This window comes from Triticum aestivum, chromosome 4D, assembly GCF_018294505.1.
Source record: "Triticum aestivum cultivar Chinese Spring chromosome 4D, IWGSC CS RefSeq v2.1, whole genome shotgun sequence".
In the NCBI taxonomy this organism is placed as follows: Eukaryota; Viridiplantae; Streptophyta; class Magnoliopsida; order Poales; family Poaceae; genus Triticum; species Triticum aestivum.
The window spans coordinates 38,892,238-38,917,659 of record NC_057805.1 but is presented as its reverse complement, the minus strand read 5'-3'; the positions used below and the strand labels follow the sequence as shown (position 1 = coordinate 38,917,659).

At 51.0% G+C, this 25,422-nt stretch overlaps 1 protein-coding gene across 1 annotated transcript; it reads right to left on the bottom strand.

The window, feature by feature from the left end:
• Window positions 1-22,832: 22,832 nt before the first annotated feature.
• Window positions 22,833-25,070, bottom strand: LOC123099528 (L-type lectin-domain containing receptor kinase IX.1-like). Its single transcript, XM_044521671.1, has one exon. It carries the CDS (start codon window positions 25,028-25,030, stop codon window positions 22,937-22,939), a length of 2,094 nt encoding a protein of 697 aa, XP_044377606.1. The 5' UTR covers window positions 25,031-25,070; the 3' UTR covers window positions 22,833-22,936.
• Between the last annotated feature and the right edge of the window lie 352 nt (window positions 25,071-25,422).

Below are 25,422 nucleotides of genomic sequence, written 5' to 3'. Positions count from 1 at the left end.
TTTCTTGTGTGGATTTTGTTACTCTTGGGTGCTTGGGCGCACTAGACGGAAGAGGTCACTTCGGAGCCACATTCCATTGTGGTGACGCTCCGAGGTTTCGTTGGGAGCCTCCAATTAAGTTGTGGAGAGAGCCTCAACCTTGTTTGTAAAGGTCTGGTTGCCGCCGTCAAGGGCACCAATAGTGGAATCACGACATCTCGCATTGTGTGAGGGCGTGAGGAGAATACGGTGGCCCTAGTGGCTTCTTGGGGAGCATTGTGCCTCCACACCGCTCCAACGGAGACGTACTTCCCCTCAAAAGGAAGGAACTTCGGTAACACATCCTCGTCTTCACCGGCTCCACTCTTGGTTATCTCGTGCCTTTACTTGTGCAAGCTTATTTGTGTTATATCCCGTGCTTGCTTGTGTGCTTGTTGTTGTTGCATCATATAGGTTGTTCACCTAGTTGCATATCTAGACAACCTATCTTGTTGCAAAGTTTAATTTGGTAAAGAAAAGCAAAAAATTGTTAGTTGCCTATTCACCCCCCTCTAGTCAAGTATATCGATCCTTTCACTTCACCGTTAGTAGCGAAGGAAGGCGGGGGGGGGGGGGTATGCACCCGATTGTAAAATGAACTAAATCGGGCGGTTAAGGCGCCAAATAGGATTTGGCTTGTGAACTTAGCCTTTCTTTTTCTTTTTCTTTCTTATTATGTTTTAGGGGAGACAAAAAGGCTTCCTCCATTTCTTTTCCAGTGTTGTTATGTTTTTATTTTTATTTTTTTCTTTCCCATTTCTTCTTTTTTGAATGACTTTTTAAATACATGAATAATTTTTAAAGTATCTATTTATTATAAATAATTTTTCTTCTAAGATTACATGTTTCATAAGAATAGAAAACTTTTAATATTACACGAATATTTATGTAATTTCTCTTGCACATAACTATAGTAGCACATTCGTTGGCTATGCGTAGTTGGATGTTCATCGTCGGTGTGGAACTATTTTTTCAAAAATTATTCAATATAATTGGTTTCTCATTTTTGTAGGTTCTACTTTTATTTGTATTTCTAGTTTCCATCTTTTTCACACATTTGTTATTTTTTTCGTTTTTGTAATGCACACATGTACGAACAAGTACCATCTGCATGCAATTCACATGGGCTTTTTGTGCCTAAGACATGGCTTATCTTTCTTTTTTTTTCATTTTACACGGCAGGTTGCAAGTGTGGGCGGTTACATGTCTACCACTAGAGACGCAATTGCAAGTGTCGCCACCTACCGCAACTTCATGTTTTACAAGTGACTGCAAGTATCGCCAACTATTGCCGCCTTGCCCTCCCATCGACCTCCCCCACCGTCGTGCTGACCGCCACCCCAACCATCCCTCTAAGCCGCACCACCGGTGAATGTTGGGGAACGTAGTAATTTCAAAAAAATTCCTACGCACACGCAAGATCATGGTGATGCATAGCAATGAGAGGGGAGAGTGTTGTCCACGTACCCTCGTAGACCGACAGCGGAAGCGTTATCACAACGCGGTTGATGTAGTCGTACGTCTTCACGATCCGACCGATCAAGTACCGAACGTACGGCACCTCCAAGTTCTACACACGTTCAGCTCGATGACGTCCCTCGAACTCCGATCCAGCCGAGTGTTGAGGGAGAGTTTCGTCAGCACGACGGCGTGGTGACGATGATGATGTTCCACCGACGCAGGGCTTCGCCTAAGCTCCGCAACGGTATTATCGAGGTGTAATATGGTGGAGGAGGGCACCGCACACGGCTAAAATATCGTATATCCAGTGTGTATAGAGGTGCCCCCTGCCCCCGTATATAAAGGAGCAAGGGGGAGGCCGGCTGCCCTAGGCGCGCCAAGGAGAGAGGGGGAGTCCTCCTCCTAGTAGGAGTAGGACTCCCCTTTCCTAGTCCTACTAGGAAAAGAAGGGGGGAAGGAAAGAGAGGGAGAGGGAGAGGGAGAGGGAAAGGGGGCTGCGCCCCCCTCTCCTAGTCCAACTAGGACTCCTCCTGGGAGGGGGCGCACCACCTCCTGGCTGCTGCCCTGTCTCTCCCCTCAAGGCCCACTAAGGCCCAATAATTCCCCGGGGGGTTTCGGTAACCCTCCGGCACTCCGGTTTAATCCGAAACTTCTCCGGAACACTTCCGGTGTCCGAATATAGTCGTCCAATATATCAATCTTTATGTCTCGACCATTTCGAGACTCCTCGTCATGTCCGTGATCACATCCGGGACTCCGAACAACCTTCGGTACATCAAAACATATAGACTCATAATATAACTGTCATCGTAACTTTAAGCGTGTGGACCCTTTGGGTTCAAGAACTATGTAGACATGACAGAGACACCTCTCCGGTCAATAACCAACAGCGGGACCTGGATGCCCATATTGGCTCCCACATATTCTACGAAGATCTTTATCGGTCAGACCGCATAACAACATACGTTGTTCCCTTTGTCATCGGTATGTTACTTGCCCGAGATTCGATCGTCGGTATCTCGATACCTAGTTCAATCTCGTTACCGGCAAGTCTCTTTACTCGTTCCGTAATACATCATCCCGCAACTAACTCATTAGTCACAATGCTTGCAAGGCTTATAGTGATGTGCATTACCGAGTGGGCCCAGAGATACCTCTCCGACAATCGGAGTGACAAATCCTAATCTCGAAATACGCCAACCCAACAAGTACCTTTGGAGACACCTGTAGAGCACCTTTATAATCACCCAGTTACGTTGTGACGTTTGGTAGCACACAAAGTGTTCCTCCGGTAAACGGGAGTTGCATAATCTCATAGTCATAGGAACATGTATAAGTCATGAAGAAAGCAATAGCAACATACTAAACGATCGGGTGCTAAGCTAACGGAATGGGTCAAGTCAATCACGTCATTCTCCTAATGAGGTGATCCCGTTAATCAAATGACAACTCATGTCTATGGCTAGGAAACATAACCATCTTTGATTAACGAGCTAGTCAAGTAGAGGCATACTAGTGACACTCTGTTTGTCTATGTATTCACACATGTATTATGTTTCCGGTTAATACAATTCTAGCATGAATAATAAACATTTATCATGATATAAGGAAATATATAATACTTTATTATTGCCTCTAGGGCATATTTCCTTCAGTCTCCCACTTGCACTAGAGTCAATAATCTAGATTACATAGTAATGATTCTTACACCCATGGAGTCTTGGTGCTGATCATGTTTTGCTCGTGGAAGAGGCTTAGTCAACGGGTCTGCAACATTCAGATCCGTATGTATCTTGCAAATTTCTATGTCTCCCACCTGGACTAAATCCCGGATGGAATTGAAGCGTCTTCTGATGTGCTTGGTTCTCTTGTGAAATCTGGATTCCTTTGCTAAGGCAATTGCACCAGTATTGTCACAAAAGATTTTCATTGGTCCCGATGCACTAGGTATGACACCTAGATCGGATATGAACTCCTTCATCCAGACTCCTTCATTTGCTGCTTCCGAAGCAGCTATGTATTCCGCTTCACACGTAGATCCCGCCACGACACTTTGCTTAGAACTGCACCAACTGACAGCTCCACCGTTCAATGTAAATACGTATCCGGTTTGCGATTTCGAATCGTCCGGATCAGTGTCAAAGCTTGCATCAACGTAACCCTTACGATGAGCTCTTTGTCACCTCCATAAACGAGAAACATATCCTTAGTCCTTTTCAGGTATTTCAGGATGTTCTTGACCGCTGTCCAGTGATCCACTCCTGGATTACTTTGGTACCTCCCTGCTAAACTTATAGCAAGGCACACATCAGGTCTGGTACACAGCATTGCATACATGATAGAGCCTATGGCTGAAGCATAGGGAACATCTTTCATCTTCTCTCTATCTTCTGCAGTGGTCGGGCATTGAGTCTTACTCAATCTCACACCTTGTAGTACAGGCAAGAACCCTTTCTTTGCTTGATCCATTTTGAACTTCTTCAAAACTTTGTCAAGGTATGTGCTTTGTGAAAGTCCAATTAAGCGTCTTGATCTATCTCTATAGATCTTAATGCCTAATATATATGCAGCTTCACCGAGGTCTTTCATTGAAAAACTCTTATTCAAGTATCCCTTTATGCTATCCAGAAATTCTATATCATTTCCAATCAGTAATATGTCATCCACATATAATATCAGAAATGCTATCGAGCTCCCACTCACTTTCTTGTAAATACAGGCTTCTCCAAAAGTCTGTATAAAACCAAATGCTTTGATCACACTATCAAAGCGTTTATTCCAACTCCGAGAGGCTTGCACCAGTCCATAAATGGATCGCTGGAGCTTGCACACTTTGTTAGCTCCCTTTGGATCGACAAAACCTTCCGGTTGCATCATATACAACTCTTCTTCCAGAAATCCATTCAGGAATGCAGTTTTGACATCCATTTGCCAAATTTCATAATCATAAAATGCGGCAATTGCTAACATGATTCGGACAGACTTAAGCATCGCTACGGGTGAGAAGGTCTCATCGTAGTCAATCCCTTGAACTTGTCGAAAACCTTTCGCAACAAGTCGAGCTTTATAGACAGTAACATTACCATCAGCGTCAGTCTTCTTCTTGAAGATCCATTTATTTTCAATGGCTTGCCGACCATCGGGCAAGTCAACCAAAGTCCATACTTTGTTCTCATACATGGATCCCATCTCGGATTTCATGGCTTCAAGCCATTTTGCGGAATCTGGGCTCACCATCGCTTCTTCATAGTTCGTAGGTTCGTCATGGTCTAGTAACATGACCTCCAGAACAGGATTACCGTACCACTCTGGTGCGGATCTTGATCTGGTTGACCTACGAGGTTCAGTAATAACTTGATCTGAAGTTTCATGATCATTATCATTAACTTCCTCACTAATTGGTGTAGGTGTCGCAGAAACTGATTTCTGCGATGATCTACTTTCCAATAAGGGAGCAGGTACAGTTACCTCATCAAGTTCTACTTTCCTCCCACTCACTTCTTTCGAGAGAAACTCCTTCTCTAGAAAGGATCCATTCTTAGCAACGAATATCTTGCCTTCGGATCTGTGATAGAAGGTGTACCCAACAGTCTCCTTTGGGTATCCTATGAAGACACATTTCTCCGATTTAGGTTCGAGCTTATCAGGTTGAAGTTTCTTCACATAAGCATCGCAACCCCAAACTTTAAGATACGACAACTTTGGTTTCTTGCCAAACCATAGTTCATAAGGTGTCGTCTCAACGGATTTCGATGGTGCCCTATTTAGAGTGAATGCAGCCGTCTCTAAAGCATAACCCCAAAACGATAGCGGTAAATCAGTAAGAGACATCATAGATCGCACCATATCTAGTAAAGTACGATTACGACGTTCGGACACACCATTACGCTGTGGTGTTCCGGGTGGCGTGAGTTGCGAAACTATTCCGCATTGTTTCAAATGTAGGCCAAACTCGTAACTCAAATATTCTCCTCCACGATCAGATCGTAGGAATTTTATTTTCTTGTTACGATGATTTTCAACTTCACTCTGAAATTCTTTGAACTTTTCAAATGTTTCAGACTTATGTTTCATTAAGTAGATATACCCATATCTGCTAAATCATCTGTGAAGGTGAGAAAATAACGATATCCGCCACGAGCCTCAATATTCATCGGACCACATACATCTGTATGTATGATTTCCAACAAATCTGTTGCTCTCTCCATAGTTCCGGAGAACGGTGTTTTGGTCATCTTGCCCATGAGGCACGGTTCGCAAGTACCAAGTGATTCAAAATCAAGTGATTCCAAAATTCCATCAGTATGGAGTTTCTTCATGCGCTTTACACCGATATGACCCAAACGGCAGTGCCACAAATAAGTTGCACTGTCATTATCAACTCTGCATCTTTTGGCTTCGACATTATGAATATGTGTATCACTACTATCGAGATTCATTAAAAATAGACCACTCTTCAAGGGTGCATGACCATAAAAGATATTATTCATATAAATAGAACAACCATTATTCTCTGATTTAAATGAATAACCGTCTCGCATTAAACAAGATCCAGATATAATGTTCATGCTCAACGCTGGCACCAAATAACAATTATTTAGGTCTAAAACTAATCCCGAAGGTAGATGTAGAGGTAGCGTGCCGACGGCGATCACATCGACTTTGGAACCATTTCCCACGCGCATCGTCACCTCGTCCTTAGCCAATCTTCGCTTAATCCGTAGCCCCTGTTTCGAGTTGCAAATATTAGCAACAGAACCAGTATCAAATACCCAGGTGCTACTGCGAGCATTAGTAAGGTACACATCAATAACATGTATATCACATATACCTTTGTTAACCTTGCCATCCTTCTTATCCGCCAAATACTTGGGGCAGTTCCGCTTCCAGTGACCAGTCTGCTTACAGTAGAAGCACTCAGTTTCAGGCTTAGGTCCAGACTTGGGTTTCTTCTCCTGAACAGCAACTTGCTTGCTGTTCTTCTTGAAGTTCCCCTTCTTCTTCCCTTTGCCCTTTTTCTTGAAACTAGTGGTTTTACTGACCATCAACACTTGATGCTCCTTTTTGATTTCTACCTCCGCTGCCTTTAGCATTGCGAAGAGCTCGGGAATTGTCTTATCCATCCCTTGCATGTTATAGTTCATCACGAAGCTCTTGTAGCTTGGTGGCAGTGATTGAAGAATTCTGTCAATGACGCTATCATCCGGAAGATTAACTCCCAGTTGAATCAAGTGATTATTATACCCAGACATTTTGAGTATATGCTCACTGACAGAACTATTCTCTTCCATCTTGCAGCTGTAGAACTTATTGGAGACTTCATATCTCTCAATCCGGGCATTTGCTTGAAATATTAACTTCAACTCCTGGAACATCTCATATGCTCCATGACGTTCAAAACGTCGTTGAAGACCCGGTTCTAAGCCGTAAAGCATGGCACACTGAACTATCGAGTAGTCATCAGCTTTGCTCTGCCAGACGTTCATAACTTCTGGCGTTGCTCTTGCAGGAGGCCTGGCACCTAGCGGTGCTTCCAGGACGTAATTCTTCTGTGCAGCAATGAGGATAATCCTCAAGTTACGGACCCAGTCCGTGTAATTGCTACCATCATCTTTCAACTTAGCTTTCTCAAGGAACGCATTAAAATTCAACGGAACAACAGCACGGGCCATTTATCTACAATTAACATAGACAAGCAAGATACTATCAGGTACTAAGTTCATGATAAATTTAAGTTCAATTAATCATATTACTTAAGAACTCCCACTTAGATAGATATCCCTCTAATCATCTAAGTGATTACGTGATCCAAATCAACTAAACCATGTCCGATCATCACGTGAGATGGAGTAGTTTCAATGGTGAACATCACTATGTTGATCATATCTACTATATGATTCACGCTCGACCTTTCGGTCTCTGTGTTCCGAGGCCATATCTGCATATGCTAGGCTCGTCAAGTTTAACCTGAGTATTCCGCGTGTGCAACTGTTTTGCACCCGTTGTATTTGAACGTAGAGCCTATCACACCCGATCATCACGTGGTGTCTCAGCACGAAGAACTTTCGCAACGGTGCATACTCAGGGAGAACACTTTTATCTTGAAATTTTAGTGAGAGATCATCTTATAATGCTACCGTCAATCAAAGCAAGATAAGATGCATAAAGGATTAACATCACATGCAATCAATATAAGTGATATGATATGGCCATCATCATCTTGTGCTTGTGATCTCCATCTCCGAAGCACCGTGCTTGTGATCTCCATCTCCGAAGCACCGTCATGATCACCATCGTCACTGGCGCGACACCTTGATCTCCATCGTAGTATCGTTGTCGTCTCGCCAACTAATTGCTTTTACGACTATCGCTACTGCTTAGTGATAAAGTAAAACTATTACATGGTGATTGCATCTCATACAATAAAGCGACAACCATATGGCTCCTGCCAGTTGCCGATAACTCGGTTACAAAACATGATCATCTCATACAACAAATTATATCACATCATGTCTTGACCATATCACATCACAACATGCCCTGCAAAAACAAGTTAGACGTCCTCTACTTTGTTGTTGCAAGTTTTACGTGGCTGCTACGGGCTTAGCAAGAACCGTTCTTACCTACGCATCAAACCACAACGATAGTTTGTCAAGTTGGTGCTGTTTTAACCTTCGCAAGGACCGGGCGTAGCCACACTCGGTTCAACTAAAGTGAGAGAGACAGACACCCGCCAGTCACCTTTAAGCAACGAGTGCTCCAAACGGTGAAACCAGTCTCGCGTAAGCGTACGCGTAATGTCGGTCCGGGCCGCTTCATCTCACAATACCGCTGAACCAAAGTATGACATGCTGGTAAGCAGTATGACTTATATCGCCCACAACTCACTTGTGTTCTACTCGTGCATAGCATCAACGCATAAAACCAGGCTCGGACGCCACTGTTGGGGAACGTAGTAATTTTAGAAAATTTCCTACGCACACGCAAGATCATGGTGATGCATAGCAACGAGAGGGGAGAGTGTCTCGTAGACCGACAGCGGAAGCGTTATCACAACGTGGTTGATGTAGTCGTACGTCTTCACGATTCGACCGATCAAGTACCGAACGTACGCACCTCCAAGTTCTACACACGTTCAGCTCGATGACGTCCCTCGAACTCCGATCCAGCGAGTGTTGAGGGAGAGTTTCGTCAGCACGATGGCGTGGGACGATGATGATGTCCACCCGACGCAGGGCTTCGCCTAAGCTCCGCAACGGTATATCGAGGTGTAATATGGTGGAGGGGGGGCACCGCACACGGCTAAAATATCGTATATCCAGTGTTATAGAGGTGCCCCCTGCCCCCGTATATAAAGGAGCAAGGGGGAGGCCGGCTGCCCTAGGCGCGCAAGGAGAGAGGGGGAGTCCTCCTCCTAGTAGGGAGTAGGACTCCCCTTTCCTAGTCCTACTGAGGAAAAGAAGGGGGAAGGAAAGAGAGGGAGAGGGAGAGGGAAAGGGGCTGCGCCCCCCTCTCCTAGTCCAACTAGGACTCCTCCTGGGAGGGGGCGCACCACCTCCTGGCTGCTGCCCTCTCTCTCCCCCAAGGCCCACTAAGGCCCAATACTTCACCGGGGGGTTCCGGTAACCCTCGGGCACTCCGGTTTAATCCGAAACTTCTCCGGAACACTTCCGGTGTCCGAATATAGTCGTCCAATATATCAATCTTTATGTCTCGACCATTTCGAGACTCCTCGTCATGTCCGTGATCACATCCGGGACTCCGAACAACCTTCGGTACATCAAAACATATAAACTCATAATATAACTGTCATCGTAACTTTAAGCGTGCGGACCCTTTGGGTTCGAGAACTATGTAGACATGACCGAGACACCTCTCCGGTCAATAACCAACAGCGGGACCTGGATGCCCATATTGGCTCCCACATATTCTACGAAGATCTTTATCGGTCAGACCGCATAACAACATACGTTGTTCCCTTTGTCATCGGTATGTTACTTGCCCGAGATTCGATCGTCGGTATCTCGATACCTAGTTCAATCTCGTTACCGGCAAGTCTCTTTACTCGTTCCGTAATACATCATCCCGCAACTAACTCATTAGTCACAATGCTTGCAAGGCTTATAGTGATGTGCATTACCGAGTGGGCCCAGAGATACCTCTCCGACAATCGGAGTGACAAATCCTAATCTCGAAATACGCCAACCCAACAAGTACCTTTGGAGACACCTGTAGAGCACCTTTATAATCACCCAGTTACGTTGTGACGTTTGGTAGCACACAAAGTGTTCCTCCGGTAAATGGGAGTTGCATAATCTCATAGTCATAGGAACATGTATAAGTCATGAAGAAAGCAATAGCAACATACTAAACGATCGAGTGCTAAGCTAACGTAATGGGTCATGTCAATCACGTCATTCTCCTAATGAGGTGATCCCGTTAATCAAATGACAACTCATGTCTATGGCTAGGAAACATAACCATCTTTGATTAACGAGCTAGTCAAGTAGAGGCATACTAGTGACACTCTGTTTGTCTATGTATTCACACATGTATTATGTTTCCGGTTAATACAATTCTAGCATGAATAATAAACATTTATCATGATATAAGGAAATATATAATACTTTATTATTGCCTCTAGGGCATATTTCCTTCAGTGAACAACTCCGGCGACCCCCTGCACGCGCACCCCTAAGAGATAATGAGGATGCTGCTTAATGAGGTTGTTGCTCCCTCCAAAAATAGATAATGAGGTTGTTGCTCCCCCAACAAGGTCGGCCTCCCCATGTCGAGTTCTTGATGAACTAGAAAAGTGACAGATGCAATGAAAATAGCAAAATCGGGATTCTAAAGACTACTAGCATCAACTAGATTGAAGTTTTGTGCATTAACGGACATGTGTATTGCAATGCACGTACACAATGAGTTCAGTGAGGATAACCGGGAATAATAAGGGCAAAAGAAGAACCATTCAATATTTTAAATTTGGAGTATATTACTCCCTCCGATCGAAGTTTTTTTAAGTTAACTGCATGTATCATTAATCACAAATTAGATGAATACAAGCACACACGCGGAATCAACCAGAAAGGGTCAAGAAACAACACGTGTTTACAGAACTTTGCAGAAGAAACTCAGGTAATCCTGCAATTACCATCACTGCCGCTAACTGTAGTTGCACTCGGAGGAAAGCCATAGCCCAGAAAAGCGTTGTGAGTCAATGAAGAAGCCCGCCGTCGGCAAGGCCTTTGTCGCCATGGTGCGTCGACCAGGGATCATCCCCACCCTCCTCGAGTCCAGAAGCCACCGTCAACTGTCGACGTCGTCGAGACTGAACGATAGATCCGCTGCCATCAATTCTCAAGCCCAGACCTGAAACCGCCATTATCTCTCGCCCACCCGTGACACCAGGGACGACGGCCACCGGCCGGAGAACAACACCCGCAGACTGAAAGTGTATACAGGAGACTGAGCCCATTGGCTCCTCGATGTCGCCATGGACGCCGTCGAGACGAGATTGGAGCCGAGGTATTATTCTTGGATGCGGCGTTGCTGTCACCGTCAAAAGCAATGCCGCCCTCCACACGAACCTATCCTATCTATGGTCGGACCAAAACCCTGGGGTCCCCACCCTCTTCAGTCACCGGAGGAGGCAGGGACCAGCGGCGTTGCCCGAAGGAACGAAGGAGGCAGTTGTGTTCGTCTTCCCTGTTGAGTATATTGATTATTAGGAAAGACGAGATAGACTAGGATTTGCCCGGGCTTGTCATGTACTCCAAGTTGATCATTGTACTCCTATACATATGCCCACGAGGCTCAAGCAATACAATAACTATTCCACCAATCCCTCTCTATCCCGCCTAACATGGTATACGTTTCCGGGGTTCTAAACCCTAGCCGCCACCGCTTCTGCACCCGCGCGCCGCCCCTGGGGCGGTCGGCCTCCACGACCGCCGCCGGGGGCTACGCCGCTCGTACCTAGGGTTCGTCTGCCGGTCGTGTTGACCGGCTACCCTAGAGAGTCTTTTCCCGAGCCCTTGCTCCGGGTTTTTCTCTCTCTCGCAGGTCGTTTTGGTCGGCATTTTTCTTTTTGGTTTTCTGATCTATGCTTGATCGGTTTGCGTCGCCCGCCGCCGCCGTCGACCCCCATGCGCCTCTACTCCAACACCGTTGCGACAGGCCGGGTCCTACACCGACTCGGAGGCCTCGCGCGACAGGCGGCCCCTCACGGCCGTGGTTTGCGCGCCGGCCCGCCCGTCGATCTGCGCTGACCGTCTCCGCCCTCTCCGACCAGGACACCTGCATCGCCTCCACCGGGCGGCCTCGCGCCATGCGGCGGCCAATCATAGCCGCTGCACGCGCGCCAGCCTGCCAATCGATCCACGCCACCCGCCTCCGCCACATCTACACAGCGGCCCTGCGGATTGCCTCGCCGGCCTCGTCCCTGCTGCGTCGGGCCGGCTGCGTCAGCCCCGTCGGCTGCCTCGAGCTCGAGCGCCGCTGCTTCGTTGGTCGCTCGGGCCTCGCTGCCCGGGCGCCGGCGCTGCTTTGGTGTCCCTGGTGCCGGTGCTGACATGCTCGTCCGCACGTTGTCCCACGCCGTCCATCATTGCCGGCTTCATCTTGGACTTCGCCGCCATTCCGCCTTCACCGGGCGGCATCCCCGACCTCGCGCGCGATCAGATTGATCACCCACCTGCCGCCGCGAACCGCATCATTTACGCCGTGCGACCGACCTGGCCCGCTAGCTGCGCGCGCCTTCGTAGGCCCCCTGAAGACCGTCCCGAGTTTAGCGCGCCCCTCCATCGATCAAGCAAAGGGCTGCTGCTGCGCCGCCCCGTCGGGCCGCAGCATTGCCGCCCCGTGGTTCTTTTCCCGGTTGCACCGACCCGTGTCATCGCTGTGTCGCTCCTTCAGGCCGTAGTGTCGCGGCCCGCGGTCCCCCGCCGCCCCGAGGCCGTCCGCTCCAGGCCGTCCCGTGGCTGCACCGAACCTCGCGCCGCCGCTGCGTCGCCCCATCCGACCATAGCGAGCGTGGCACGCGGTCCACGCCGCCGTCCTAAGGCCGTCCCCGCGGTTGCACTGGCTCGCGAACCGCCGATGCGTCGCCCCTTCGGGACGCAGCGTCGCGGCCCGCGGTCCCCGCCGCCGCCCCGAGGTCTTCCCGCCGTCGCCCCGACCCGCCTGGCACCGCTGCGTCGCCCCTTCGGGCCCTAACGCCACTGTCGGTGTCAAAACCGGCGGATCTCGGGTAGGGGGTCCCGAACTGTGCGTCTAAGGCGGATAGACACAATGTTTACCCAGGTTCGGGCCCTCTCGATGGAGGTAATACCCTACTTCCTGCTTGATTGATCTTGATTATATGAGTATTACAAGAGTTGATCTACCACGAGATCGTAGAGGCTAAACCCTAGAAGCTAGCCTATGATTATGATTGTTGTTCTTGTCCTATGGACTAAACCCTCCGGTTTATATAGACACCGGAGGGGGCTAGGGTTACACAGAGTCGGTTACAAGGGAGGAGATCTACATATCCGTATTGCCAAGCTTGCCTTCCACGCAAAGGAGAGTCCCACCCGGACACGGGACGAAGTCTTCAATCTTGTATCTTCATAGTCCAACAGTCCGGCCAAAGTATATAGTCTGGCAGTCCGAGGACCCCCTAATCCAGGACTCCCTCAGTAGCCCCTGAACCAGGCTTCAATGACGATGAGTCCGACGCGCAGATTGTCTTCGGCATTGCAAGGCGGGTTCCTCCTCCGAATACTCCATAGAAGATTTTGAACACTAGGATCGTGTCCGGCTCTGCAAAACAAATTCCACGTACCACCGTAGAGAGTATAATATTTCCACAAATCTAATCTGCTGACAACTTTTCATAGCGTGACGTTCTGCCGTGGTCCGGTCATGACGAACCGTTTTTCCCAGCCTGCCACTGCACGTGTTGCGAGGCGGTTTTATTGGCACGTCTTGTCGAAGCAGAGATCGTGTTCCTCTTATCACGGGATTCTCATCAATACGGGTGTGGGTAACCCAATCGTGCCCGTTGGTATGACTCCTCGATTTTAGGCAAGTTCCAAACGGCCACGCGGAGGACGCTTGATATTCACCCTCTTTATAAAGGGGCCAAGGCCTGTCCTTTTCTTCTCGCGCTCGATCCTTCCCTTCCCCCACCTCGAATTCCAACACCCGAGGCTCCGGCTAAGCGCTTCGGACCTTCAATCATGTCCGGATCCAACCTTCAAGGCCGGTGGATAGCCTCCTCTGTCACAGAGGAGGACATCAAGAAGCTAAGAGAAGCCAGGTATCTGACCGCCGAAATCTCGCACAGGCTGCCTGCTCAAGGGCAGGTCATCCCTACTCCCGAACCCAACGAGAGTGTCGTATTTGTTTCCCACTTCCTCCGAGGGCTAGGCTTTAGTCTTGATCCCTTTGTTAGAGGGCTTTTGTTCTATTACGGGCTCGATTTCCATGATCTAGCTCCAGATTCCATCCTTCACATCTCGTCGTTTATCGTCGTGTGTGAGGCCTTCCTCCGCATCACTCCACACTTCGGCTTATGGCTCAAGACCTTCAATGTGAAGCCGAAGATGATCGATGGGCGACACGCAGAATGCGGAGGTGCCATAATAAGCAAAGGCGCCGATGCTCCATGGCCAAAGGGTTCCTTCCCGGAGACGTCCGACCTATGGCAGCGGGAGTGGTTTTACATCACAGCTCCCCGAAGTACTAAGTGGGTAGCTGCCTCCGCCTTCCGTTCGGGCCCCCCGCCACAACTGGCGTCATGGGTCAACAAGGGGCTGGACTGGGGGCCAGTTAATGACGTGCCGACATTGCAGAGTCGCATCCGAGATCTCCTCAAGAGAGATGTCAGCCTTGTCAAGGTAATGCAAGTCATGTTAGTTCGTCGGGTCCTGCCATGTCAACGTCGACCTCTCCGTATGTGGGAGTTCAACCCGGAAGGACCGCGAACTATTCAGCAATTCTTCGGCGTGACGCTCGAAGGGATGTATGGGTTGTTCTTCGGATCACGAATAAAGTGTCCGGACACCACCGAGGATGCGGGTCTAAACTGCAATCGTCCAGATACCCACGTAAGTAATTCTGCGGCCGAACACGCTGTCTTTTAATTTGTCACAACATCATTCTGAAAAATCGCTCTTTGACCAGGACTGGATAAAAAAGGCGAAGATGATCAGGTGTTCGGCCCCCCTTCCCGAAGGCTCACCGGATCCTGTACTAGCCAGGATGCTTGAGCTCGCACCTTATCAAGCGCCATCAGGGGAAGATAAAGGGAGGAATAAAGAAGCCGAAAGCGGGCCTCACGCATTACTCATCCAAACCGGGGGAATTAGTGTTTCCGCGAAGGAGGATAATCGGGGAGAAGAATCTGAAATTCCCTCTCCCCAAGGAAGGAAAAGGACCGCCTCTGAAGATTTGGAAACAAGGGTTTCCAAACGAGGGAAGAAACCTTCGCCAGGGGGCCCTGCCCCGGAGGGCGTCCTTACCGCACTGTGCCCGCAAGGGGGTCAGCCCTCCACCGAGCTGTAAGTGAACAAGAGTACTTTTGGTAAATATATCCTGCTTCATCTCCGAGGACAATAACCGAGACGTATGTCTTGCAGTTCGGATCGTAGCCCTTCTCGACAGAGTTCGTCTTCGGGGGATCTTCTTCCGGAGATGATGGAGAGCGAAACGCCTCCCCCTGTCTCCCCGCCTCATGAGGCGGACGACCCTGAGGTGTCGTCGCGGAGGATTTCTCCTGATCCGCCAAGGCCGGAAGGTAACCCTTCGGCCACCCGAAGTCCGGAGGATTCGGCTCCTAAGGAGAGCAACAGAAAGAGTCCGGGACTGTCCGGTGCACAACCGGACGTACTGATGGGTCTTCTGGAGCAAGCGGCTATCTCAGAGGCGCATCGTACTTTAATGGGTACGGTGGTTGAGAGGATTTCATCCGCCAAAAGTGGGTTGCATGAAGCTTTTATGAGTCTGCTAAAAGGCTTTGAGGTACGCAAAGTAATATATATATTTTTTGATGGTACCGCACACGCTAGGAGTGCCCTATGCAGATAGTAGCCCCTGAGACTCTGGTTGCTGTCCAAAGGCGGCAAACAGAGGATCATAGTCCCAGGTAATGATCATGCTGCTTTCATGTGCAGGCGGCTGAGGGTCCGGTGGCTGGCCGGACTGGTGAGTTTGCCGAACTGAAGCGGCAACTTGATGCGGCAGATGCCGACATCGTGCTTGTAAACAAGCGGCTTGACGAGGCACATGGTATGTATTCTCCGGTGGTTAACAGATATTAAGAGGAGCATGATGCTAGTATCTATAATATGTTGTGACTGCAGATGGAGCTGCCGCCGTGGAGACTCTTCGGGCGAAGCTTGCCCGAGCCAAGGAACAAGCCAGGAGAAGTGATGCGGCCGCCCTAAAGGCCATCGAAGAATTAAGAGCCGAATAGGCTGCTCATTGCCAGAGCGAAGATAAAATAGCCAAGATGGCTGTTGAGCTGAAGGATGCCGCCGACCGGTATGAGCTTCTCGAAAAGGAAAGCCAAGCGAAAGCGGCGGACCTGAAGAAAGCCATGGTAGCAGCCAAGGAGACCCGCTCTAAAATCAGAGCGGCGAAGGAGGAGCTTTGTCAAGCCGGGGATATCACGGCTGGGAAGCCCTTTTTGTTGCGGATGAAGTTCGGAGATCCGAAGTATGCCCCTCTGGATCAATTATGGAGTGCTGCAGACGCGTACTTGGACTTGGCAACGAGTGCTGCTGATGCGACTGAGTTTTTCAAAGATCAAAAAGATCATGAAGTGGAAAAGTTGTTCTGGTCGTAGTTCAGTGCTCCAACGCGTCCGCTGCTGTTAAATGAGCAAATGGCCGAGTGGGCTGAGCTCCATAGGTTATCCGGGCTTGCCATGAGGTCTGTCGTGGATCATCTTTGGCCGGAAGGACCAAGGCCGAATAGTTATTTTGGTTTAGTGCAACGATTCCTTGGTGCTGTGTCGCATATCGACGCTGCAAAGAGGTCGGCGTGCATAGAGGGTGCGCGGATGGCTCTTGCCCGTGTTAACACATACTGGGCAGAGATGGAGGCCACCGCTATTGCAACCCAGAGTTCGGCCGTAGGCCCGGTATCGGCCGAGCACTACTTTGAAGAAGTCCTAGAAGGCGCTCGTTTAATAGAGGCTCAGTGCTCGAAGAGTATCATGTTCTAGTGACATGTATCCCAATTGTAAAAACAATGCTATTATGATTATAAAGGCTGTGTTTATACTTTTGCCTGAAAGTATTATGATGCGTCCTGTGCGGCCGTTTATGTATGTATATAACCTGAAAGTTTGCAGTCGTCGGCTTCAGCCCCCACGCATATAATATGGGGGTGTTCGGAAAAGCGCGTATTCACACTTGATCCAACGTCTTGGTCCATTAAGGAGGTGATAGCGTGGCGAACAAGGCAATCGGACTATATTGCTTTAACACTTTCACTTAGCCATAGGAGTTTGATGGTGGGGCTACTATATAGCCCCTGGTACTTCCGCGTCTATCCGAATACGGTGCGCGTACATACATGACCGGGAAACCGGTCCTTCGTTAATGCGGAGGAATCGCGAAGATTCCGATGAGTCATCGAGTGGTTGACCAGTCTCTCGCTTTATCATGACAGTCAGTTTTCGGCTTTCTCTACTGAGGTGCTCGTCCAGCTGAACCAGGGCACAATCGCAGCAGTTCTCCCGGTGCCACCTTAGCCGATAGAGCGGAACGTAAGGTAGCAAAACACGGGAGCCGGGCAAACCCAACTATTGACCAAAGACATGATTCGGAGCTGATGCATATAAGGCCAAACTCGCGACGCCGAACACTCCCTAAGGTATTCGGTCTTTACAACATATACCGGGCTGAGTAACGCCCTTGATAATGAACCCTGAATTTCCAGGTACGTGCATTAGTCTGACGTGGCAAAATGCCAATAACGCCAGCATCCCTCTCGGTTGAGTTGAGTATCCGGAGGGTGTGAAGCAACAAGAGACAGTAAGAAAGGTTTACACAGGGTCTTAATCTAAAAAGAAACCTTTGAGCGGGGCCCTGCTGCACGTCTGCGCCTGTGTCTCCGTTGTGCCGTATCCTGGAAGGGTGTAGCACGATTATCATCTGTAAAAGAGAAAAACTCAGGTGAAAGTCTTCGTGCGAAAAATTGGTTATTCTTAATAAACCATTAAAATTCAATCTAAATAAGGTCAACCCGAACTATATTTCTTTTTACATGCGGGAAGCCCCTAGCACCACCTATGGGGGTATATCCATCGACCCAATCTCAGGTTTATCTGAGCTGTTACAGCCAGTGTTGCGCCGGACTCGTCTAGCCGTGTCCGCGGTCTTGACGACCGATCATTTATTCTGGTTGGAGAGGCCGGTCAGTGTTCGGCTGCTAAAGCCGCCACACATTCTTCCGCACGTGAGGAACGCTCCGTGTTTCCGCTAACTATGATGATGCCACGTGGACCGGGCATCTTAAGCTTAAGATAAGCGTAATGCGGTACTGCGTTAAAACGAGCGAAGGCCGTTCTTCCGAGTAGTGCTTGATAGCCGCTTCGGAATGGAGCGATGTCGAAGGTTAACCTTTCACTTCGGAAGTTGTCGGGGGAACCAAATACAACCTCTAGTACTAGAGAGCCAGTGCAGCGGGCCTTTGGGCCTGGTATTACTCCTTTAAAGGTAGTATTGCTTTGGTTAATTCTTGTCGGGTCTATCCCCATTTTGCGGACTGTGTCCTGATATATCAGATTGAGACTACTGCCGCCGTCCATAAGGACTCGGGTGAGATGGTATCCGTTAATTATTGGGTCTAGCACCAAGGCAGCCGATCCTCCGTGCCGGATACTAGTCGGGTGATCCCTGCGATCGAAAGTGATCGGGCAGGCCGACCAAGGGTTGAACTTGGGGGTGACGGGCTCCACGGCGCATACGTCTCGGAGTGCGCGTTTGCTCCTCCTCTTCGTTACGTGAATCATGTTCACTGTTTTGACCTCTGGTGGGAATTTTTTCTGTCCCCCAGTGTTTTGCCGGCGAGGCTCATCCTCGTCTTCACTTGGTGTCTCCCTCCCCTTGTGTTCGGCGTTTAGCTTGCCGGCTTGCTTGAAGACCCAGCATTCTCTGTTGGTGTGATTTGCAGGTTTGTCGGAGGTGCCATGAATCTGACATAATCTGTCTAGAATCTTGTTTAGGCTGGACGGTCCATCTCGGCTGCCTTTAAATGGCTTTTTCCGTTGACCGGGTTGAGAGCCCCTGAATCCGGCGTTTACCGCCGTGTTGTCTGGGCTGTCTTCATTGCTTCGACGCTTGCTTTTATGGCGTCGTGGTTTCCCATTACCATCCCTGACTTCGGATGTGCCTGGGTCGCTGGTGCCGCTACGGGCCAGCCAACTATCTTCGCCCGCGCAAAAGCGGGTCATAAGGCTTGTTAAGGCTGCCATTGTCCTCGGTTTTTCCTGGCCGAGGTGTCTGGCGAGCCATTCGTCCCGGACACTGTGTTTGAAAGCCGCTAAGGCTTCGGCGTCCGGGCAGTCGACAATTTGATTCTTCTTAGTGAGGAATCTGTTCCAAAGCTTTCGGGCTGACTCTCCGGGCTGTTGAATTATATGACTTAAATCGTCTGCATCCGGAGGCCGGACATAGGTCCCTTGAAAATTAGCCCTAAAAGCATCCTCAAGCTCTTCCCAACTTCCAATTGAGTTTTCGGGGAGGCTCTTCAGCCAATGCCGAGCTGGTCCTTTCAACTTGAGGGGCAAGTATTTGATGGCGTGGAGATCATCTCCACGAGCCATATGGATATGAAGGATAAAGTCCTCGATCCAGACCCCAGGGTCTGTCGTTCCGTCGTACGCCTCTATGTTCACGGGTTTGAATCCCTCTGGAAATTCGTGATCCAGCACCTCATCGGTGAAGCATAGGGGGTGCGCGGCACCCCTGTACTTGGATGTGTCATGACGTTCTGACGGTTGTAGTGTTCGGTTTTGATTCTGTGCCGGAGCGCGCTTCCTAGATCCGTAGATGGACCTGGTCATACCGACATCGTTAGCCGCCCTATCGCGGCCACGGGGTGGTCGATCCGGCTGATCGGCCGTTTTATTTTTCGGCTGTATAGGCTCTAAAGCCTCGTCATCGAATTCAGGCAGCAGCTTGCGCTTTGGATAGCTCTTTGTGTGGCGACTGCCACCGTACTTTTCTGCAGTGTCGAGCACTTTGTTCCATCTGCTGTTGAGTGTATTTTGCGTGGCCTTAAGCCTTTGCTTCTGCTTCTTTAGACTCCTCGCGGTGGCAAGAAGCCTTCTATGGAGGTTCTCTTGCTCCAAGTGCCTTTCCGGGATGATGTGTGCATCGTCGTCCGGACTGTTCTCCTCTCCGGAGACAGGTTGATTAGCTTTACCCTCGGTGTCACCGTTGTCGGACAGTGGCTCCGTACTATGTTCACCGTCCGCTGGCTCACCCTGCTCTGTCGTTGGGTCCATGTGGTCGTCGTTTCCTCTAGAGTCGACCGGGGTATTATTCTTTCTTGCGCTGTTATTGCTGTTTTTGCCGAGGCGGGGTTTGGAGCGGCGCCTACGTCGTCTCTTTGGTTGCTTCTCGAGGGAACTATCCTTCACTGCTTCTTCCCCTTCCTCGTCGTTGTTTTCTTTGGGTGTATCCACCGTGCATATATCGTGTGATGAAGTGGCTGTCCAGCGCCCTGTGGGCGGTGATTCCTGTTCCTCTCCTGCATCGTCGTCCATACCGTCGACGTCTTCGGAGTCGAAATCGAGCATGTCGGTTAAATCATCGACAGTGACTATTAAGTGGGTGGTAGGTGGGGACCGAATTTCTTCGTCGTCCACCTCCCACTCGAGCCGGACATAGTTCGGCCGAGGGTCTCCTGACAAGGAGAGAGACTTTAAAGAATCTAGCATGTCGCCCAAGGGCGAGTGCTGGAAAATATCCGCGGAGGTAAACTCCATGATCGGTGCCCAATCAGATTTGATAGGCACGGAGGCAGGCGGTTCGAAGCCTATGGCCGGGGACGAATCCATGTGTCCGGCAACACAGGCCTCATAGGAGGTGAAGTCAGTATTCGGCTCTATCGCCCGCTGAGTGTGCGGCCTCCATGGCGGGGTCCATCCACCCGTTCTCGGATGGCGCGATCTGCTCCGGATTGAGGGCCGGAGTAGCCACAGGTGTGATCTCCTGAACACCGTCCGACGACAGAGCTAAGTCATGCTTGTCGTGACTGTGCGGCGCACCTGACATGAGCTCGAATCCGTTGAATATCAAGTCTCCGCGGATGTCGGCAGTATAGTTTAAGTTTCCAAACCTGACCTGACGGCCAGGGGCGTAGCTCTCGATCTGCTCCAGATGGCCAAGCGAGTTGGCCCGCAGTACGAAGCCGCCGAATACGAAGATCTGTCTGGGGAGAAACACCTCACCCTGGATCGCATCGTTGTCGATGATCGAAGGAGCCATCAAGCCTTATGGCGACGGCACAGTGGAACTCTCAATGAAAGCACCTATGTCGGTGTCAAAACCGGCGGATCTCGGGTAGGGGGTCCTGAACTGTGCGTCTAAGGCGGATGGTAACAGGAGGCGGGGGACACAATGTTTACCCAGGTTCGGTCCCTCTCAATGGAGGTAATTCCCTACTTCCTGCTTGATTGATCTTGATGATATGAGTATTACAAGAGTTGATCTACCACGAGATCGTAGAGGCTAAACCCTAGAAGCTAGCCTATGATTATGATTGTTGTTCTTGTCCTACGGACTAAACCCTCCGGTTTATATAGACACCGGAGGGGGTTAGGTTACACGGTGTCGGTTACAAGGGCGAAGATCTACATATCCGTATTGCCAAGCTTGCCTTCCACGCAAAGGAAAGTCCCATCCGGACACGGGACGAAGTCTTCAATCTTGTATCTTCATAGTCCAACAGTCCGGCCAAAGTATATAGTCCGGCAGTCCGAGGACCCCCTAATCCAGGACTCCCTCAGCCACGGCCCGCGGTCTACTTCGCCGTCCCCGCGCGTCGACTTCCCGTGGTGTGCACCGCGCCGTCTTCCTTGGCGCAGGAACGCCACTGTCCGCGCCAGTCTTCGTCACGCTGTCAGGGTTCTTCGCCTACTTCCAGCATCGTCGCCGCGCTCCTAACCTAGCCGCCGCCGCCAGGCCGCCGCCGCCGCTCTTCTTTGGTCGCCTCCGAAGCTACCCCCGTAGCCACCGCAGCCGCCCGTCCACCCCCTTCGTCTTCGTCCAACACCAGCCCGTCGCCAGCGTCACCGTCATCTACCCCGACCGCTTCATTTACTCCGACAACTGCGGGCGACATTGGCCCCGCGCCGATTGGCCCGCAACCGTCGTCGAGTCCTTCTTTGCTGGCCTCTCCGACTTCTTCGACATGGCGTACAACTCGTGTAGGTCCAAGTCTACGCATGTCCGGTGCTGGCAACACTGTCGCGTGCCTTCGTCCACAACGTGTCCCCGGGCCTGGCAAGCCTGGTGCGACGCTTCGTCAACTTCGTCTTCGTCCGTCTACACATGCCCGGTGCTGGCAACACCGACGCGTGCCTCCGTCTATGATCTGTCCCCGGGGTTGGCAACCCCGGCGCGACGCGTCGTCAACAACGTCTTTTTCCTGGCGCACCACTACTTCGACACCACTGCGCCCATGATTAACTCGGCGCCTCCTTGCGCCCGCGGCTCCACGGCGACTTCATCAACACCGGCTACCCCGACTCGACATCGACCACGGCATTTTTCGCACGGCTACCTCGACCACGGCTCCACCACCTATACTCTCGGCTACCACGACAAACGGCACAAAGGGCTACCGCCTTGCTTGAGCAACCTCGTCGGTTGCCACTCCAGCCAAGACTACGCGATGCGTCGTCCGTTATGACTGTGGGGGGTGTCCGTCGGCTAGCCTTCGGATTCTTCTCCAGTCTCACCGTCTGCGTCGCTACCGTTGTGACTGCGGGGGAATGTTGAGCATATTGATTATTAGGAAAGACGAAATAGACTAGGATTTACCCTGGCTTGTCATGTACTTCAAGTTGATCATTGTACTCCTATATATATGCCCACGAAGCTCAAGCAATACAACAACTATTCTACCAATCTCTCTCTATCCCTTCTAACATTCCCCGTCGCCTCTCTCAAGCTGTTAGGAGCGAAGCGGCTGTGGTGTTTTTTTTTAGGATCAATGCCGCTTTATTAATTAACCGTAGCTAGGGATCTCATCAGAGAGAACCTGGATAATAGACTTCGGTGGACCAGACCACCAAACATTACAAACTTCATCCCCTAATCCTATCGAAGTTGTGGTGTGTTTGATTAACGTGTTTGTTCGTCCCTCCGATCGAAGTTGTACTAGAGATGCGACCATTAATTTGGACAGGAGGGAGTACATTTTTTGTCGACAGGGAAATAAGAGCGAACTACCTACCGCTCAGCAAACGAACCGACTGTTTTGACCCAACGGGAGGAATGCTCGAGGTGGTAGACAGCGTCTGGTAGTCGTCGGCGGCCGGAGGCTGGCGGCCGTAATCGTGAGAGCTCATCCTGCTGTTTGCCTTCGACGCGTCGTCCGCGACAAACTTCTCAGTCGGATGGTCAGGCTGCACGTACATGGCCACGGGCATCCGAGGGGGCAGCGCTGGCACCCTGGCGGCCATCCCCGAGCGCAGCACCTCGACTGCTTCCCTGATGCTCGGCCGCGCCCTGGCGTCGGGGTGCGCGCACCACAACCCGATCACCAGCACGAGCTCCACCTCCCGAGCGTCAAGCTGCCCGCACAGCGCCTCGTCGGCCGCGTCCAGCACCGCGCCGCGACCATACATTCCCCATGCCCACTCCACCAGCCGGAAGATCCTCGTGTCGCCCGGCGGCGGCGGCGCCATGGGCCGCCTGCCGGTGGCGACCTCCAGGAGCACGACGCCGAAGCTGTACACGTCGGACTCGGTGCTCGCCTTCCCCGTGGCGATGCACTCCGGGTCGAGGTATCCGGGCGTGCCGGCCACGGCCGTCATGGTCTGCAGGCCGACGCCATGGTCGATGAGCCGTGAGAGGCCGAAGTCGCCTAGCTTGGCGCCAAAGGATTCGTCGACCATAATGTTGCTCGGCTTTATGTCGCCGTGGACGACGCACTGGCCCCACTCCTCGTGCAGGTACAGCACGGCGGCGCCGAGCCCGAGAATGATCTTGTACCTCGCCGGCCATGGCAGCACCGCCGCTGCGCTATAGAGGTGCCGGTCGAGGCTTCCGTTGGGCACGAGCTCGTAGACGAGGAGGAGCTTCTCGCGGCCGTCGCACCAGCCTATGAGATGCACCAGGTTGCGGTGGCGCAGCCGGCTGATGACGGTGACCTCCGCCGTGTACTCTCGCTTCCCCTGCGCCGAGCCACCCCTGGAGAACACCTTGATAGCGACGTCGAGCTCATCGACGCGACCGCGGTACACCGACCCGGACGCGCCCTGCCCGAGCTTTGTCTCCTCAGAGAAGTTTCTCGTCGCTGCCGTCAGCTTGCTCAGCTGGAACGGCCGTGGTCCCGACCCTGACTCGAGGTCCTCGTCGATCGCCCACGGGTCGTGGTCGTCGTCTTCGTCGTCGGCAGAGCGCTCCTGGCGTCTCGACCGCCACAGCAGCACCCCTACCGCCGTGCTTAGTAGGAGAGCCAGCACCGTTGCCACGGTGACACCGGCCACAAGCGGCACTGCAGTGCGCCGCGCTTGTGATTTTGGAGATGAATTTGAAACCAGCGGCAGCGAAGAGCTGAAGGACCAGGACAGCACGTAGTGCAGCGCGACCCGCTCTGAGTTCGTCGCCGCTGAAAAGCCGACGATTACCTTCTCCGGCAGGAAGCTTCGCAGGTCAACATTGACGCTGAGATCATGGGTCGCGCCGTCGCTGCTGCCGTTGTGCAGCATGACATCGAGCTGGCCCGTGCCGCTGTTGTAGTCGATCCGCGCGGACATGACCTGGCCGACGAAGCTGTCGTTCGGCAAGGTGGCGTAGTTGCCGGACGAGCTGATGTTGTTAAGATCGACTCCGATGTGATGGTCGCTGGGGTCCCACTCGTCCCTGAACGTGTCGAACTCCACGGCGACAACTTGGTCACTGCCGGTGGCGCCCGGACTGAAGAGGCCGAGGTAGCCGCCGTAGGACCCCGCGGGTAGGCTAGACGGGACGTCGACTTGGGAGGTGAGGAAGAAGGCCATGCCATGGCCAACCGGCTCCCCCGGCACGGCGTCCATGCCGAAGGAGAAGGTGGTGGTGAAGCTGGCCGTCTCGCCGGTGGCAGCGTCCCAGAGTTGCATCGGCTTGGGGTACACCAGGCGGCCGAGGTTGTTGGTGTAGTTATTGGCGCTTATACTGGTGAGGTCGGCCCTGTGATCGCTGATGTTGCAGTCGTCCCCGAGCGCGCCGAAATCGACCTTGTTAGTTGTGTTGATGAAGTCGTACCGGAAGCTGAGGGAATCGGCATGGTAGAAAAGGAGAGAGAGAGGAAGAAGACACGCTGAGTAGTAGCGCATTTCAGGGAGCACGGGAGCAGAGCCATTGCAAATGGTGCTAGTTCTCGTGCCAGGTTATGCAAAGGGAAATTAACGCCATGCATGTTTATGAGGTATAGTACTCCCTCCCTCCGATTTCTTTCGCGTGCTAGATTTATCTAAATTCAAACCTTGCAAAGTTTAATCAAATTTTTATTACTCCCCCGTTTCTAAATATTTGTCTTTCTAGAGATTTCAACAAGTAACTACATACGAAGCAAAATGAGTGAATCTACACTCTAAAATATGTCTATATACATCCGTATGTGGTAGTCCATTTAAAATCTCTAAAAAGACAAATATTTAAGAACGGAGGGAGTAGAAAATATACCAGCATCTACAATACCTAATAAATATTTAGGAACGGAGGGAGT